The sequence below is a fragment of the Eptatretus burgeri genome, chromosome 11 (assembly GCF_056783735.1).
Source record: "Eptatretus burgeri isolate ZD-2024b chromosome 11, Ebu_testis_v1, whole genome shotgun sequence".
Taxonomy (NCBI): Eukaryota; Metazoa; Chordata; class Myxini; order Myxiniformes; family Myxinidae; genus Eptatretus; species Eptatretus burgeri.
This window is the reverse complement of record NC_140971.1, coordinates 94,760,231-94,779,252: the sequence shown is the minus strand read 5'-3', so window position 1 is coordinate 94,779,252 and position 19,022 is coordinate 94,760,231. Positions and strand designations below refer to the sequence as shown.

Genomic DNA, 19,022 nt, shown 5'->3' with positions numbered 1-19,022 from the left:
TCTGAATGTGGAGGGGGAGTGTATCTGAATATGGAGGGGTATCTGAATGTGAAGGGAGGAGTGTATCTGGATGTGGATGGGGGAGTGTATCTAAAGCTGGAGGGGGAGTGTATCTGAAGGTGAAGGGGGGTATCTGAAGGTGGAGGGGGTATCTGAACGTGGAGGGGAGTGTATCTGAATATGGAGGGGGTATCTGAATGTGGAGGGAGGAGTGTATCTGGATGTGGATGGGGGAGTGTATCTAAAGCTGGAGGGGAGTGTATCTGAAGGTGAAGGGGGGGGGTATCTGAAGGTGGAGGGGGGTATCTGAATGTGGAGGGAGTGTATCTGAATGTGGAGGGGGAGTGTATCTGAATGTGGAGGGGAGTGTATCTGAAGGTGGAGGGGTGGAGTGTATCTGAATGTGGATGGGGGAGTGTATCTAAAGCTGGAGGGGGAGTGTATCTGAAGGTGAAGGGGGTATCTGAAGGTGGAGGGGGGGTATCTGAACGTGGAGGGGGGAGTGTATCTGAATATGGAGCGGGGTATCTGAATGTGGAGGGAGGAGTGTATCTGGATGTGGATGGGGGAGTGTATCTAAAGCTGGAGGGGGAGTGTATCTGAAGGTGAAGGGGGTATCTGAAGGTGGAGGGGGTATCTGAATGTGGAGGGAGTGTATCTGAATGTGGAGGGGGAGTGTATCTGAATGTGGAGGGGGAGTGTATCTGAAGGTGGAGGGGTGGAGTGTATCTGAATTTGGAGGGGGGAGGGTATCTGAATGTGGAGGGAGGGGGTATCTGAATGGGGAGGGGGGAGTATCTGAATGTGGAGGGGGGAGTGTATCTGAAGGTGGAGGGGGGGGGTATCTGAAGGTAGACGGGACCCTCAAATCTTTTTGGAAGCTCGTGACGCCTCTGCCACCCAATCCAATCACCCCAAAACCAATCTGTGGGCCAAGCAACAACTCCCCACGATAAATAGAATGATTCATTATGGATAAATCGACGAGAGGGGTGTCTGTGCGTGTGTGTTTGTGTGTGTGGTTTTTTGTGGCCTTCAACTGTAGGGTTCTGATGTGGAATGTGATAGACCACCATGATCGTCATGATCTCCTCGGTTGATTCGATTCATTAATTGCTAAGAACCCTGAAAAATTCCCACGTTTTAATAACACGACATGTTAAGGTGTATATAGAGCAGCTCAGTCGGTCCTTCCACGATATGGCATTACATTAAAATAACAAAAAAAAATGATAACATTGCAACAAAACATAATAATCAATACTAATAATATTAACCACAATAATAATATCATTTCGCAACAATAATTACGAACGTGCAATCGCCCCCCACGCCATGGCGAAAGCACATCTGTGCTTGGAGAAAGGGAAGATAACCCTCAAAGGGAATGAAGTACAACAGGAAGGTTTGCTCCAAGGCCGTGAAGGTCAATGAAAGTTCGATCCAACGGACCAACGGGCCCCACCACATGTATATTTATAAATGTACCATCCTGAAAACACTTAAACTTATTGTGATTGAGGGTCGGTTAGATCACGTGACTTCGTTGAATGACGTAACAATGGGGCGGTCAGTTACATTGACAACAACGCGTTGTCAGGACAACCGATTCGCGATTCGTTGAAGTAATCCCTTCGTTGTTGGTCTCTCACAGTTCAGGACGTGTTCTCAGTGACTCCGAGGTTTGTTTTCGGACGTGCTGTTTCCCGAGAAACCAAGATGGGGGAATTCCTGAAGATTAGAAGGTTCTTCACGTGAGTTTTACCGCAACATTCACTGAATTTTATCTTTTAATGTCGAGTACAGGCGGAATTAGCAATTTTATAATCCGAGTGGGAGTTCTCCCTCGAAAGGAATTTCGATGTATAGTGTAGTAGAAAAATCTTGCAAATTATGATACAAGCATCAAATTTGACATTTCTGTTCTGCAGGGCTTTGTGATCAAATCTGCCCGATTGGCCATTTGAAAATCCAAGATGGCGGCCATTTTTCAAGATGGCCGCCAAGTTAACCTCCCGAAGTTGACTTTTTGCTTAGAAGTATTTGTAGTTGTCCGATTTGCATGATCTAAGTGTGGATTCCTATGTTTTCAAGCCTGCTGGAGTGGATTTTCCTGTTTTTAAAGCTCCCCGACACACACTTTTCTGATTTTGCACATTTGTTTAATATTTTCATACGTTTGCGTGACTTAACATGTATGTAGTAGTACCGACTTATGCACGGGGTGTAGGGGTGTAGTATTAGAGGTAGTACCTTTGTTTCAGCAGTCAGCCACATCCCTTGGATGGACGACTGGCACTAGTCCTCATCACTGGTCCAACTCTCATCTATGGCTCCAAGAAGCTGCGAGTGCACGACATCGGCCACACCCCGGTAAACCGCCTTGGCTCGCAGGCTAAACTAGATGCGGGTAGCTCACAGAAGGTCTCTGCGTGTGATGGAGTTACATCTTGCTCCAAATTTTTGAAGTGCACGAAGTTGATGAAACAGATGTGCTGATTGAATCCAGGCCACCTACCAGTCCTTTAATCAACATTTCCAGTTCATCGCCAAGTAAGAATTTCTTGAAGGAGTGATTGTCGGGCACTACCAAGGCACATTGGTGGCATCACTGCTGGGAAACTCAGCATGGGGTTCAGTGTCAGCTAAGTAGGAATTGTATGTTGGCATTATTGTTGGCATCATACTGTAACAACTTACTAGTGTCCCAAATGTTGCCTAATCAACCCTGGATCAGTTAGGCAGCCGCACCTGAATCGACGGGACGTGTCAGCGTGGGAGAGCCGAGCCAAGGATAACGGGGTTTTAGTTATCTGGATGGTGTACAGATCGCACAGGACTTATGACACTGGATGAACGATGGGACTAGGTGTAGGGCAGATGCATAAACCTTGTTGTATCCCATACAGGAAAGTGTCCATTATACATGTACAGGGTGGTAAAAGGATAAACCCTTGACCCTGAACGTCATACTGGCCATGGACGCGAGTTCTACTGGTAAATCATGGAACACTGTCTGGACCAAGTGTTGCCTATGTCAGGAGGTTAAGAAGGAAGATCTAAAGTCCCCCCAGGCCAATCCTGCCAAAAGAGGAGATGATGGGTCTATGAACTTGGCAAGGAATATTCCTCTGTTTCACTCACTCAATGCACTACCAATCAAGCTAGACCCTGCAAGACTTGACGAAGGTGGTGGGATAGAGGAGAAGATGTTATTAGCAACACAAGGAAGTCACTGGGTGCTGTCTCCATGTTGTCATGAAGAAGCTGACACTCGAATATTTGTACACGCCAGGGATGCAACGACGGATGGTAGCAAGTCCATTATCATTAAGGCTAATGACACGGACGTACTAGTCATAGCAATATCTGTACTGCCATCCTTACAGGAACTAGGTCTTGAGTACATGTGGATTGCCTTTGGCCAAGGAGCCAAGGCGCGATGGATTCCAGTCCATGAGGTAGTTTCTGCAATAGGGCCTGAGAAAGCGAGAGGGATCCCATACTTCCTTGCGTTCACTGGATGTGACGTCGTGTCTGCCTTCCGCGGTAAAGGGAAGAAAACTGCATGGCAGACTTGGAACGTCTTTGATGATGTTTCTGAAACATTCACCAATCTCAGCCAGCATCCAACATTGATTCGTGATCTTGACTTTTTTGAAGTTTTTTTTTTTTCCAACTTTTTCAAAATTTGGATTTTCAAATGTCCAATCAGGCAGATTTGATTAGAATCCCCTGGACAACAAATGTGCCAAATTTGATGCTTGTATCATCATTTGCACGATTCCTCTCAAAAATTGCTGTTATCTGCCCCACCAGTAGGAAGAACCCATTAGTGGCTCAATAAAGCCTTGGCAGGATAAAGGATCGATTATATCGAGTGAGTTGCTGGAGAGAATGATTAACGAGTGAGTTGTTTTGGGAGAAAGACTTTGAGTTCATTCATGTCACAGAGCGGTTCAGTGAATAGACAAAGTAAATGTGATTGAGAGAAGGATGAAAGTTTCCATGTGTAGTGTCAATCACATTTTATTCATTAAATAGTTTCTATATCATCAATTAGGGGTTCTTGGGGTGGGGGGTAGTCTTCAGGTCTCGACCCAGATATAAACTGTTATATTGGACCCACTGGTGGACCCTGGTGTTTCACATGAAGGACGAGCCCTCAATCATTCAATGTGTGTGCTGTCCATACAAAGGACGCGAAGGACCATTTGTCAACTCTTGTGGTGAGAGTGGACGTTCAATCTCCCATCATGTATTTTGTGAAGAGTTGGTGATTTATCACGGGTACCCTGAACAAATTACAAACTCCTGCGAGTCAACAAAATGACTCTCCAACCTGTTCGTGAAAGACTTGGGTCCCACTGGTCGAACAACTGTTCACACGTTAGTCGACCTCCTTTTAAGGTCAGAACAATTGGAGTTGTTGAAGAAGAAGAAGAAGAAGAAGAAGAAGAAGAAGAAGAAGAAGAAGAAGAAGAAGAAGAAGAAGAAGAACACTTAAAGGTGTAAAAATGTTGATTTAAGAAGAACTGCACATGGCAAGTGTCAGGACGTGCTCCGAGGAGGGAAGCGATACCCTGGGTACCACTTCGATCAGAAACATCAAAATATTAATTGTGGTTTATAAACATTTGTTCCATAACAAAGCAGGGAAACACCTGCTTTGTACAATATTACATCACGAAGAAAAGCCCCCCCCCCCCCCGTCCTCAGTGATGGGAAAAGCACACAAAAGTTTCCTTCCCGAGTGATAGGGAAAGTTTAAAAGGAAACCCAAATGCCAATTTTTTTTTTTGTAAACCATTGAGAATCACGAATCACGGTTTAATTTGAATGGAATTTTTTTGTATTTCTTTTTTGCCAATCACAAAGTGTTGAATAAAGTCCGAGAGTTCTGGGGGAATCGTGGCTCACGGTAGGGTTGTTGGGACCCGCTTCCCGACCTCCGACCCTGAAGCCAACGAATCACGGATAACTCCACGACTCAACGGGTTGCTGAGCAATTATCGTGTTACCTTACTGGAGATTTAGTTATCGCAACTAGGGAACCGCACTCTCGACGTCCCACCTTTGGCGACCGTTACATACGGCCGAGGGAAACCGTACGTGGGACGTCGGTTATCCAGCACAGCGAATCAAGAAATCGATGGGAAGTGCAAAATAATTTTGACTTGGGAAACATTAAATGTTATTTACATTTATTTAAATGAGAAAAAAAAAATTGAGCATCATTTCCTACAACGTCGCACTTTTCAGGGACACACAAGCACATTACCCGGTGGGTGATTTCATCCCCCCCCCCCCAAACCCCAACACCCCACATCCACTCTGTTAGGGTTAGTGATTGTGATAGGTTGATTGCATCAGAAACCCCACAGTGAAGGGTACATTTTCTAAACCGGTACTGCATATATATATATATATATATATATATATGTATATATATATATGTATATATATATATATATATATGTATATATATATATATATATATATATATATATATATATATATATATATATATATATATATATATATATATATATATATATATATATATATATATATATATACAGTAGACCAGGCGGAAGTCGTCACCATTGGGACCGAGAAAAAGTGACGACTTAGAAATGTGATGACTTACGCGTATGCGAACATTCATGATGACTGTGGGGTGAAGGATGAAGTCGCGTGTGGCCTGGACACGTACGTGTGAGAGCTGGCTATTGTACCAAAAGCAAAACACAATCCTCGGGGCATAGGTGAGGGTTCATTGGTGAGTTGGAAAGTGATTAAGCAAAGTTGGAATTCATGAATCAGTTTATGAAAAGTAAAGATAATGAACAACTGTAAGACAACTCATATACCAGCGGTGATGGTATGGTGACAAATTACATGACACAGTCATCGTGGTGATGATTACCACTCAATGCCTATGTGTAAGTGAGTGTGGTAATGTACAAAACATGCCAATATAAAACCATGATCGGACTTCAACACGAAGCTCGATCGATCCTTTACTCCTTCGCGATTTTATCCGTTATGTTTGACTGCCTCAAACTCTTGGGCATCTGGTGCATTAGAAAGGATTCAAACCGGTCATTGTATTCCATGATGTTGTCTGGGCAATCCTCCACCGAAAGACAGTATCGGCCGAAACCGAATATTTGGCTGAGCCGACATTTGCCGAAACCAGATGATGAGCGCGTCATCGACATCTTCAAAGGACACACATTTCACGCGTTTCACACTTACCACCGGCCTCGCGATCTTCTCCACTTGTCCAAATATCTTGCCCTTATTCTTCAAGATATCGTTCAATGTCTGCCGTTTGATGTCCAACTTCTCAGCTATGGCTGTTTTCTACATCAGTGGGTTTGCCTTGCAAAATTGGATAATGTCGTATTTTTCTTGGTGGGTTTTAGTTGTAAGCTTACGCTTAGTCGCCATTGTCCTGCCTGCAGTGCGATCAACATGTGTACGCAGTGATAAATAGCCTATCACTGGCGGTGTAAACCAATGAGCGGACATCACGATTCCATGAAATCGGGCTTCTCACGAGGCAGCAGTTCTGTGTGACGAGTTAGGAGTGGTAATTTACTTGCGTTTCCATTACGCGGGAACGTACAACATCTGACAACTTAGACGAAGTGACGACTTAGAGAGGACGACTTACAGAGGGATGACCCTTTATTCAAAGGGATTTAACATGAGATAAATTCGGGACTTTTTGACGCTGCCGACTTAGGCGAAGTGACGAGTTACACGCTGCCGACTTATGCCTAGTCTACTATATATATATATATATATATAGATATATATATATATATATATATATATATATATATATATATATATATATATATATATATATATATATATATATATATATATATATATATATATATATGTTGTTACGAATCTGGAAACAATTTGCATTCAACATACAGATGTCCCAAAAGTCAGTTATCTCATTAAGTATGTGTGTAGTTAGAACGCCTCCTTTTGGTCTAGACTCCAGTGCAGCATTTCTCAACCTTTTTACCCTTACGGAACCCTTGAAATAGTTTTCATGTCTCAGGGAAGCCCTGCATAAAAATTATTATGTACCATTATTAATATCTAGCTCTTTTATATTTTTATCGTAGTTCACATGGTAAATATAATATATATTTTTTGGATACCTGGTTTTAGGAAAAAATGACCCCCTTTATGTCATATTTATTGGCAATGAAAAAAAAAAACACTGCTCGTTTATGAGACCTCACACCGAGGTTTTAATTCACAAAAAAATTAATCTTTTTAAAATAAAATAAAAAAACACACCTCATGTAACTTGATAAACAAAACTTAAACAAATAAAGCTGAAGCAATAATGGTAAACAGAAGAGCTAAGCTGGAGAGAGAGAGAGAGAGGTAGAGAGAGAGAGAGAGAGAGAGAGAGAGAGAGAGAGAGAGAGAGAGAGAGAGAGAGAGAGAGAGAGAGAGAGAGAGAGAGAGAGAGAGAGAGAGAGAGAGAGAGAGAGAGAGAGAGAGAGAGAGAGAGAGAGAGAGAGAGAGAGAGAGAGAGAGAGAGAGAGAGAGAGAGAGAGAGAGAGAGAGAGAGAGAGAGAGAGAGAGAGAGAGACTTCGCGCTCGGAAGCACAGAGAAGATAGATGGACACCGTGCATGCGTCCCGTACTTGAGTCAGTCACTCAATGATACACGAATCCGCCACGTACAGGACGTCCACTAACCAGTGAGGGCGGTTTCACACTGTCGCCATATCGACATCGTTAAATACATTCCCTATGGTTGTTAGAATTGAGTCCCCCGGACTCTGTATAGAATTGATTGATGAATTTTGTGTGGACAGTGGCGTGAAAACGGGAAAGCAGGGGGGCCGAAAAACACCTCAATGGATAGGTTATGAGCTGTGGTTGTGCACCTTGACATTGGTTTTTTGACAGACATGAAGATGCGAGTAAAAAACGGTATTTTTAATCTCGCTAATATATTATATTGCGAGACGCCAACCATGATGACGCTGCTAAACATACCCTTATTTCTGTGTTCCCATAACGGCCTTTAACAACAAGAACAATAGCTTCATGGTCCGAGGGGACTCGTATGTTCAAAAGAACATACCCTTATATTTGTTAATAATATGAGAGGTTGAAGCCTCTATTATAATAACCAAGGAGTTTCTAACAATATGCCGTACGTGTATAGTAAAATTACGAATATTAAATCAAACAAAAACTACTCAAAAATACATTAGCCTATTTATTACTGTTTCTCACGGAACCCCTAGCGACCTCTTGCGGAACCATAGGGTTCTGGGGAACCCCGGTTGAGAAACACTGCCCTAGTGGGACGACAGGCTGTGCGTTGTGTTAGTTTAGGTAGGTTATATCTTCAAACCCCATATCCTCCAACACCACATCAAGCAGACCATCCAGCCTGTTACTGAGCGGGCGCTTCGCTATCCCAACCCGAAACCCCGCCCAGGAAGGGCATGCCGTGGAACCCTGTCCAATCAAGGCTGACACTGGCACGTGCTTCACGGAGATCCGCCCCGTACGAAGGCATTTTTTCCCTCGTGGTATTTAAGAGAGGGGCGTGTCTGAGGAAGAAGGAGGGGTGCGAGGGCTGTGTGGTGTAGTGAAAGGAGGAGTTCTGTGGACGAGAATTCTTGTGTGCTTACAAGCAGTGGTTATGAGCAGTGGTTACGAGCAGTGGTTGCGAGGGGCCAGTTTTGTTCACGGTGGCTGAAGAACCAGTTGTTCACGGTGGCTGTTAAGAGGAGTTCTTGGCTTGTTTTGACCCCGAACATTCGCCACGCAAGCTATGCCACGAGTCACGAGTCATGAGTCCCACGCGTGCGACTGGGACCAAACCGACAACCTTCGGCAGGTGCCGCATTGCAGAGTACTCCTTTCCCTCTGACGGCCAGGTACCCACCAAACATTAACCCCCAGCTAGTCTCTTTCCACGGCCGCGAGGGTCCAATAAAGACTGGGTTTCTTTTCATTTTGTGTGTGTGTCTGCGTGTGGGCCCGTCTTTAAGTAGAACTGAATAAGTGTTTTTGGATCATTGTAAATACTTCTTGCATATTCGCGTTAAGTCTTGCTTTGTGTCTTCATTTATTGTCAATAAAACTTGTTAGAAATGTTCCCGGACCGTTTCTGTCCCTTCTTGAATTGGTCCAGCATGGTTCGGATCTGAGCTTCGGCGGGGTTTCATCACCGGTAATCTGTCTATCATAGCCGGGACGTCCTGGGCAGGCCCCGCTCGACCGCAACGAGCCGGAAAGGTAGGTGGCAAAGTGGTAGTCGGTAGTGTGAATTTACCGTTGCCGGTCGAGTAAATGCGGTTCGACCAGGCGTTCCAAGGGCGTGGATCCCCGGTAGACGAGATTGCGTGGATACTTAGGTACTTTGGCTCAAGACAAATAATCCTATGCCACGCGATCAAGATATTGATGACCACGGTTGGTGCTGCTCACGGAATTATCCAGAGCGACGGCCTTCAATTCCGGGGAGTCTGGTGGAGACGACGTAATTTTCCCCACCTAACGGTCATTCTTGCCATCGACCCCCGGTCCACAACAATATATGTAGTCTGAAAGCCCTGTGTATTTCTTCAAAAATTTTCAGCCCGATCTGTCAAAAACTGTATGACTAGTATGCAATTATATATTACGATATGCTTTCACCCCAACGTTCGCGATGGGATTCCCTAACGTAGGGTTAGGGAATCGAACACAAATGATGAATGGACAGTTGCTCCTCATGTTCCTATATGGAACAACGAACGGCAAAAATTCCATCTGATGTGTTCTCTTATCTACATATTTCAAATTCGCCTTAGTCTAGCGACCACCCATGTCGCCTACCGGTTTGTCATGGTATCTCTCGTTCTTGGCCCCATCTCTCAAGAGTGAAGAATCACCGAAACAATTCTCAAATCCAGATCCGGATCTTCACAAACCTCACATCAATTCATTCTTGTCACACACCCAACCTGTCCACCAAGTTTCATCCAAATCTGTCCATAACTTTTTGAGATATTCTGTTCACAGGACAAACAAACAAACAAACGAACAAACAAACAAACAAGCAAACAAACAAACAAACACAGCCAGAAACACAGCCAGGAGTGAAAACATTACCTCTGTCCACCTTCCTTGGCGAGGGTATTAACAAAAATGTAACATGTTAAGTCGAATACTAATTCACCGACGATGGTCCTGGGTGAGCTTGCAGAGGTGGAGTGTGAGGGAAGAGAAAATGATGGGGGAGTGGGCTATTGTGAGGAGGAAGATGATGGGTCCACTTCCCCAATGCCTCTATGTCATGATGTTGAGCGGGAATTCCCTTCACAAAAAAGAGCCAAGTTCACCGGTGGATGCTGAACAAAGACGAAGATGTCATGGGTAGGGGATGTGTTCTTCTCCTCTTGCCACTTTATGTCCTTCTGTTTACAGTAGATACTGTATTCTGTATTCGACCAAGCACCGGGGATGCTGTTCCACCAACGCAAGTAGTTCCGAATTCTGCGTGCGAGGAAGGGAGGGAAGTCAAAAAATTTGACGTGCTTACTGGAACAGGCGACGACGGGGAGAAACATTGTGACGTTGTTGGAAAAGTTTTCCCCTCTTGGTTAGCCACATTATAGTGAAACGACGTTGTTTGAAGTGACATTGTCGGATAACTTACTGTACAAGGAACTTGGACACAGGAGAAGGCCATTTATCCCATCATGCCTGTGCTTCTTGAACATCACATTAATTTAATCAATCAGTTTATCTACTTAAAATCATTGGGAGAGTGGGGAAGGGGTGTTTGGGTGAGTGGAGATGAGAACAGTGAGGAGGTACAAGAACATCACCAGGGAGAGATGTTTCTTGGGTGAAGGATGAACAAACATGTCCAGCACATTCATTCATCCTGTCTCAACCAAGTTCATTGTTTTTGTTCATTTCACACCTTTACCTGATATTTTATTTTCATGATGTTGGGTGGAGGGGCTTTGCAGTGCTCGTTGTTGAAATGGACAATGTATGTGATATCCGGTTTATTACATTTGTACCAAGTTGTGGATTTTAAAGAGGATTGTTCTTTTTCAGGAAACGAAGGTTGAATCGCTCTCCCGATTCACACGATGTTGATGTGAACCGGCCATCAGGGTCACGCGATGTCGGTGTGAACCAGCCATCAGGGTCACGCGATGTCGGTGTGAACCAGCCATCAGGGTCACGCGATGTCGGTGTGAACCAGCCATCAGGGTCACGCGATGTCGGTGTGAACCGGCCATCAGGGTCACGCGATGTCGGTGTGAACCAGCCATCAGGGTCAAGCGATGTCGGTGTGAACCAGCCATCAGGGTCACGCGATGTCGGTGTGAACCAGCCATCAGGGTCACGCGATGTCGGTGTGAACCAGCCATCAGGGTCACACGATGTTGCTGTGAATCAGCCATCACTGTGTACTCCACCCAAGAAAGCTTCACTTTGGAAGCGTCTGAAGTAAATAAGTTTATTTTCTTCATCTTCCCTTCTTTTACACTTGTTGGTGGATATACTGGATGTTCCTCAGAAATTGTGCAAAAAATTGATTTCTCAATATTTTTCAACTCAGGCAAAAGTGCAGAAGACGTGCAAAGAGTGGGGAACGTTGTGACAATGTCGAACACACGATGTAAGTCATGGAAAAAAGATTCCTTCGGGATGTCGTGACGTGAAATGAACAGACATGAAGAATGGAATTCCTTTAAGGAAATGATAGTTAACCCTGTTATATACCAATCAGATTTTGCTTCCAGATTATTTTCTATATCATGGATTAGAGGTTGTCAGGCTCGGTGGTCGCCTCGAAGTCCAGGCACTCATCTCTGAGCTGTGTGGTCTTGGTTGGAATTTTAACCCAGATACAAACCGTCATCCTGGTGTTTTACATGAAGGGTGAAACATAAATGTCCAGTAACGTACAAATGGTAAGCGTCAGGAGGTACCTGACCTGAGTGGTAAAGTGATACGTGGTGTACAACTTTGACTAGAGCTCGCAAATTATTAATCTTTATTTACAATGATTTGATCGATAATATGCAGAGAAACAACTGTTTTGTGCAATATTATATCATGATAATATGATCAATACCCTCACCCACTACAAGGAACCTGAAGGAGGCCATTTATCCCATCTTTCCTGCTCTTAATGAACATCACATTAATTCAGTTAATCAGTTTATTTACTCGCCATCACTTTCTGGCGGAGGGAGGGGGGTGTTGGAGTGAGGGTGAGTGGAGAGGAAAACAGTGTGGAAGAGGCACAAGAACATCACCAAGGAGTGATGTTTCTTGGGTGAAGGATGAACAAACATGTCCAGCACATTCATTCGTCCCGTCTTGACCAAGTTCATTGTTTTTGTTCATTTCACACCTTTACCTGATATTTTATTTTCCTGATGTTGGGTGGAGGGGGCTTTGCAGTGCTCGTTGTTGAAATGGACAATGTATGTGATATCCGGTTTATTACATTTCTACCAAGTTGTGGATTTTAAAGAGGATTGTTCTTTTTCAGGAAACGAAGGTTGAATTGCTCTCCCGATTCACACGATGTTGATGTGAACCGGCCATCAGGGTCACGCGATGTCGGTGTGAACCAGCCATCAGGGTCACGCGATGTCGGTGTGAACCAGCCATCAGGGTCACACGATGTTGATGTGAACCAGCCATCAGGGTCACGCGATGTCGGTGTGAACCAGCCATCAGGGTCACACGATGTTGATGTGAACCAGCCATCAGGGTCACACGATGTTGATGTGAACCAGCCATCAGGGTCACACGATGTCGGTGTGAACCAGCCATCACTGTCTTCTCCACACAAGGCTTCACTTTGGAAACGTTTGAAGTAAATAAGTTTACTTTCCTCATGTTCCCTTCTTTTACACTTGTTGGTGGATATATGTTCCTTAGAAATTGTGCAAAAAATTGATTTTTAACTCTTTTTCAACTCAGGCAAAAGTGCAGAAGACGTGCAAAGAGTGGGGAACGTTGTGACAATGTCGAAAACACGATGTAAGTCATGGAAAAAAGATTCCTTCGGGATGTCGTGACGTGAAATGAACAGACATGAAGAATGGAATTCCTTTAAGGAAATGATAGTTAAACCTGTCATATTCCATGATAGTTAACCATGATCAATAATATTCAGAGAAATAACTGTTTTGTACAATATGATATCATGATAATGTGATCAATACCCTCACCCACGACAAGGAACCTGAAGGAGGCCATTTATCCCATCTTTCCTGCTCTTAATGAACACCACATTAATTCAGTTAGTTTATATACTTGCCATCACTTTCCGGCGGAGTGAGGGGGGTTTTGGTGTTCGGGTGAGTGGAGAGGAGAACAGTGTGGAGGAGGCACAACATCACCAGAAAATGAGGTGTGTTGGCTGAAGGATGACCAATCATCGACGGCACACTCGTCTCCTTAACCAAGTTTATTGTTTGTGTTCAATTTTACACCTTCACCTGATATTTCCTTGTTTTATGTGGTCTTGGGTATAGAGGGAATTGTGGTGAAAGTTGTTTAAATGAAAGATTTGATAAAATTGCGAATGTGTATGTTCTTCAGTTCAACACATTTGTACTTGGTTGAAAATTTAAGAGGGTTGTTCTTTTTCAGGCAATCGAGGATGACAAAGCCAGGAGATGCACAAATTGTTGGTGTGAACCAACCAGCATCTTCTACTGCAGCAAGGAAAACCACCTTTTGGAAACGACTGAAGTAAATAAGTTTATTTTCCACCGGCTCGTCTTTTTCATCAATTGTTGGATCTATCTCCCTCAAAGTGAACAAGAAATTGATTTTCAATCTTTTTCTACTTCGGCAAAAGTGCAGAAGGCGTAAAAATACGGGGACGTGTGTTGGTGATCATGAACGCACAACATAAGTAATGTATAAAATATTCCTTCTGGATGTGGTGACATGAAACACTCACACAAGAAGAATGGTATTCCCTTTCTGAGGGTTAAAGCTAACCCTGCCGTATCTCAATCACATTTTACTTCTTAATGATTTTCTGTACCATAAATTGGAGGTTGTGGGGATGTCGGACAACTTGGAGGTGTGCGCACTCGCCTCTGAGCTGTCAAGCCGGGTTTGGACTCTCGACGCAGATATTAATGGTTGTTCTGGTGTTCTGCATAAAGGTTGACACGTAAATATGTTCACCGTCTATGCAAAGGATGTGAAGTGAGAGGACCATTTGCTGCCTCTTGGTTTATGAATGGGCGTTAAACATCTCATCATGCTTTTGCGATGGGATGGTGAGTTTTTCGCTGGTAACCTGAGAACAAATTACAAATTTCTGCCAATCAAACATCAGGGCGAGCCACTTGGTTGGTGAAAGAGTTGGGCCACAACTGGGATAGTTGGGGAGGGGTGTGCTGAAGTGTGAGAAGAGTGTGGCAACCGCAGGTAGAACATCACAAAGTTTTGTTTTATTTATTTATTTATTTTGATGCCTCCGCTGACGAAGTCACCGGTGGCATTATGTTTTTTTGGGTTGTCCATCTGTACCTCCGTACGTATGTCCGGCCATGCTAATTTTCTAGATTTTCTCTGTAACCGCCTATCCGATTGACCTGAAATTTTCACCATCGGTGTGACGACTCGTGTAGATTGTTTTAATGATAATTATGATATCATAGGTCATGTGGTGTGGCAGCCAAGTTGGAAAAAAAGGAAAAACTTTGGACCTCTGTATCTCCAAAACCACTTCGTTGGAGAAAAAGTTGAAACTTGGCAAATATGGAGTCCTTCCCATGGGAAGCAAGTGTGTTGTTTATTTTTTGATGACGTCGGAGGTGGCTTCGTTATGACGTCATAATTGCATACGTCGAACATTTTGTCCGATCAGTCGGAACATTTTTGAGGGTCATCTTGGACTAAATTGGATGGGCGAAAAAAATTGATGACATCATCGGTCATTAGTTCGGCAGCCATATTGTTTTAAACTTGAAAACCTTCAAAAATCTTCTTCTCCGAAACAGCTGAACAGATTGAGGTGAAACTTTACAGGTATGATCGCCTATTCATGAGAAACAAAATGTTCTCCACTTATGACGTCATAGGTCACATGCTTTGGCAGCTGTGATTTTTTTTGAAGAATAAACCTTCAAAAATCTTCTTCTCCAGAACGGCTTTACAGATCGAGGGGAAACTGCACCCACATGTTCCCCAAGCCTTGGGGATGACACGAGAATGTTCACAAATAATTAATGGGTCACATGGTCTGGCAGCCATATTGGATTGAACAAAAATGCTTTAAAAATTATTTCTCTTGATCCACTTCATCGACATGAAACGTCACAGTTAAGTTGTCGTAGTCATGGGAAATACATGTTTCAAATTTCAACCTGATCGGATGCATGGTCTGGCAGCCAGAATTATTTAATATGATGAATCTGGGTTCAGGGATTTAAATTAAACTTGGTACAAGTATGTATAATGACGTCGTAATGTGGCCAGAGACATATCTGTTGATGTCATGACATCAAAGTGTGCTCTTCTCGTTTATTACTGGATTTACTTTTTCTGCCTCGGATTGTGCATCTGGCTGTATGTCCGTCCGAATGTTCGTCGCAGATATTTCTTACCACGATAACTTATGAACCAATGAAGGGACTTTGACCAAACTCGGTACGAGTATGCACTTTGGTGCAAAGATTAACTGATTTGATTTTAGGGTGGAAGATCAAAAGTCATGTGACCTTCAGCTGCAAATGATAAAACTTTTTGTTTGTGCGAAATAAGGATTTTCACCTGAAATGGCTCGCAAAGTTTAAAGAAGCCAAAAATACTTGTAAAAGTATCTGAGAGAAAGGGCCAAGCCTCTGCACAATGAAAGGCTTGAAGAACTTTCTCAGCTCAACAAACGGACGCCTGCTCGTACTGCAAACTCCCGTCCATGTGGGCCTGTGCAAGGCCCGAGTGGATGGACGTGTGCTACACAAATTGGGTGTGGATCCATGATTTCCGGAAAATATTATTTCGCCGAGTAGAGCGAGGGGAACATTTTTTTGTGAGACGATTCTGACTAAAAAAATTTTCTAAAAGCTGTTCTAAATGTAGATAAAGAATGCTCTAATACATTTGAAAAGAAGTACTCCAATGTAAAAAACTTTTATTCCAAACTCAACGTTTATATCAATGATTGTCTCATCATAAAAATCCAATCGAATGAAAAGCAGACATTGCATTTGATGAAACAAAATGACGTAATGATCAAAACAAATCAATATTTCTGACATTGAACAAGGTTTGAAATGGAAGTGACGTTCAGAATTACGCTTTTGCCATCAGCTGAACATTTGCTTTCATCATGTTGACGATGTGAATCACTCCTGACAAAGCTTTCTTCTCCATCACATTCGATGCCTATTTTCTCGCCTGAATAATTCCCCACGGTCAAAAAGCATGTTCTTGAGTCCCTACTCCTCCTTTGTATGCAGCACAAGGCTCTCATCATTGGCTGAGAGCGCAGCTGTGCTGCTGGAGCAATTCCCAAATTACCAGTACCCTCGCACTCAATTTGCTGACCTCAGAAGGGTGACAAGCTGAGTCAACCCCACCTGGTGTTAATTCATCGGTCCACAGGGGCTCAAACTCAGGACCCGAAGATCCCAAGCCAGCCACCCTAACCACTAAGCCAACACCAGGCTTGTTCTTGAGTCTTGAAAACACAGACCGAGTGCAAAATTCAAACAGAATAACAGGGACTCTGGATTATCTGGTGTTTGGGAGACCATTCCACTTCTTGGTTCGTGAATGGTTGAGAGAAAAGAAGCTTCTCCGATGACAAATGATTCTGGTAATTCATTAATCATCAAGTATCCACCATGGAAACACACTGAATGGTCCAAACCAGTTCCATGTTGAATGCTGCGGTGAACATCAGCTGTGTTCTGAGGAATATCGGGTGATCCCACATTCAGGGACCACATCTTCGGTTTTATACACCTGAACACAGATGAGAAAGACAATCACTTTTGATGGGAGTGGCGGGATTTCGGGGGGAGCCACTTGTGCCCCCCCCATCCCGATCCACCCTTGCAAATCCCCGACAGATCGCCACCATTGAATGGATTTTGAACCTTGTGAGTCCCTCCTGTGAACATGGCAGACTTGGTGATTTATTTAGTGGATATCTGTGATTGGAAATACTATGCTGGGTGTCATGGCCAAGTCACGGCAACCAACTCTTTGGCAAAGGACATCTTTGCAATGTGTACAGATTTGGGACACAGCAAATAACTTTTTTTGGGGGGGGGAGGGGGCACAGTACCCCATGCGCTGGCTTCTCATCCACGGATATTTTGTACCTGCTTAACAGCAGGTTGACATCTAACATGGGTTGAGGTATATGCATCAACACAACTATGTCAAATTCTATATTCCAGTTGTGGAGAGGGTGAGGTTTGTGAGATGATCATTGAACAGACGTTGAAAGGACATCCACTCACTCGACACGTACGTCTAGCCAATCCTGCCAATGTGAAAAGCTGACTCTTCATCCTTATGTTGGGGTTAGAATCCCCCTCCCTCATTCCCAACCTGAAATCCAGTGGCTATTAAATTATTTCTTTAAAGCTTTGTTCCCCCCTCCCCTCCCCCAAACCCTTCCTAAAGTAGAATCAGCAGTTTTCAACACATTCCTTCCTGCTGTTCAGGATTATATCGAAGTAACACGAACAGTATCGTATCTTGTATGATAATTCCCCGCTTTTATGATTTGTTGGCTTTTCATGTAGAAAACTGGAGTATCTTCATTCTCTGATTTCTGATTAGCATACTCTGTTTCACAGTATCGTTGCTGCTGAAGCAGTTTATTGGCAAGGGTTGCACTGGGTGGTTTGCCATTGCCTTCCCAGCCAGCAGTAGTTAGGACAGGAGTTTGGACTGCTCCTCCAGGAGCTTGGGACACTCTAAGAGGGGTTGGGAAGGTGGTGTAATTTTGCTGTGAAGCTACTTCGTGGGTAGTAGTCCAGTTGTGTTGTTGACTGTGCGAAAGTAGAAAACGTCCAAGGAACCCACACAGTCTGATTAATTATCACTGACATTATCACATTTTTATTCTGAAATTGTTTTTATTCGTGACACGAGTAATACTTGTAATACTTGCCACATCCGGGAGCGAAATATGTAGTCAAATCCCACTCCCTTTGGCAGGGATCAGTGGTTAAAGCACTTGTACTATTCCACATGAACAGGTGAAAACTGTAAGTCTTCTCTTCAGATTGGCCGAGTTGTTTATTATTATATTGTGAACAGATGTAAACACGCACACAAACAGAGAATTACCTTATTTTAATGTAACTTGAAACACCAACTCTCTCTGGGAGGGGTGAGGAAAATATATTTCATGCTATGGCTGGTAATCCCCCCTTTCTTCAGCAGGGGTCAGTAAACCATTTGCAATGTTCCACATTTACAGGTGAAAATTGTAAGTAGTCTCCACACCCTTGTGGGGAAGGGGTGTGGGATTATTTTGTGCCCCTGACCTGACGATGATGAGTAGCCCCAGCACGGATGCAAAATATGGAGATCGGCCGAGCCATTTTCAGTTCGATAAGACTCAGAGACGCGCGCGCGCGCACACACACACACACGCACACACTTCCCTTATATGTTGGAGGATTTTTGTAACGAGAGCTTTACAAGACCTCTTTCCTTGTTATTTTCTGCAGGAATTCACAGCCCCGTGTGAGCAAACGATCCTTCAAGGAAAATCTATTTACCGGTGAGTTTTGAGAAAGAATGTTTTACAGAATAAACTTGTTGTCTTGGTTATAAGTATTTTTTTTCCTGTATGAGGATAGTTAAAGACTTTTAGGAGTGGAGACCTGAAAAAAAAAGGTTGTTGTCGTTTGGTTCATTTCTTTTCACTTTCTCGGCAGTGGCTGCTTGGTCGTCATGATGATTACTTCCTTTTCATCCTCCTTTAATTTGCAGCACAAGGC

General features: G+C 43.5%; 1 protein-coding gene across 4 annotated transcripts in view; it reads left to right on the top strand.

Moving 5' to 3' along the window:
• Positions 1 to 1,340: 1,340 nt before the first annotated feature.
• LOC147017686 (uncharacterized) overlaps positions 1,341 to 19,022 on the top strand; it is a 36,720-nt gene continuing 19,038 nt past the window's right edge. For 2 of the 4 annotated variants that reach the window (XR_015049595.1, XR_015049594.1), the window contains exons 1-7: positions 1,344 to 1,754; positions 11,119 to 11,517; positions 11,630 to 11,689; positions 12,572 to 12,901; positions 13,009 to 13,068; positions 13,684 to 13,785; positions 18,750 to 18,802. Coding sequence is in view for 1 of the 4 variants with exons in the window: in XM_085847463.1 (XP_085703589.1) it covers positions 1,720 to 1,754; positions 11,119 to 11,517; positions 11,630 to 11,689; positions 12,572 to 12,901; positions 13,009 to 13,068; positions 13,684 to 13,785; positions 18,750 to 18,802 (1,039 nt within the window). In the remaining 3 variants the exon portion in view is untranslated. Of the gene's footprint in view, positions 1,755 to 11,118; positions 11,518 to 11,629; positions 11,690 to 12,571; positions 12,902 to 13,008; positions 13,069 to 13,683; positions 13,786 to 18,749; positions 18,803 to 19,022 lie in introns of all 4 variants that reach the window. The other 2 variants (XM_085847463.1, XR_015049596.1) reach the window with 2 other exon arrangements.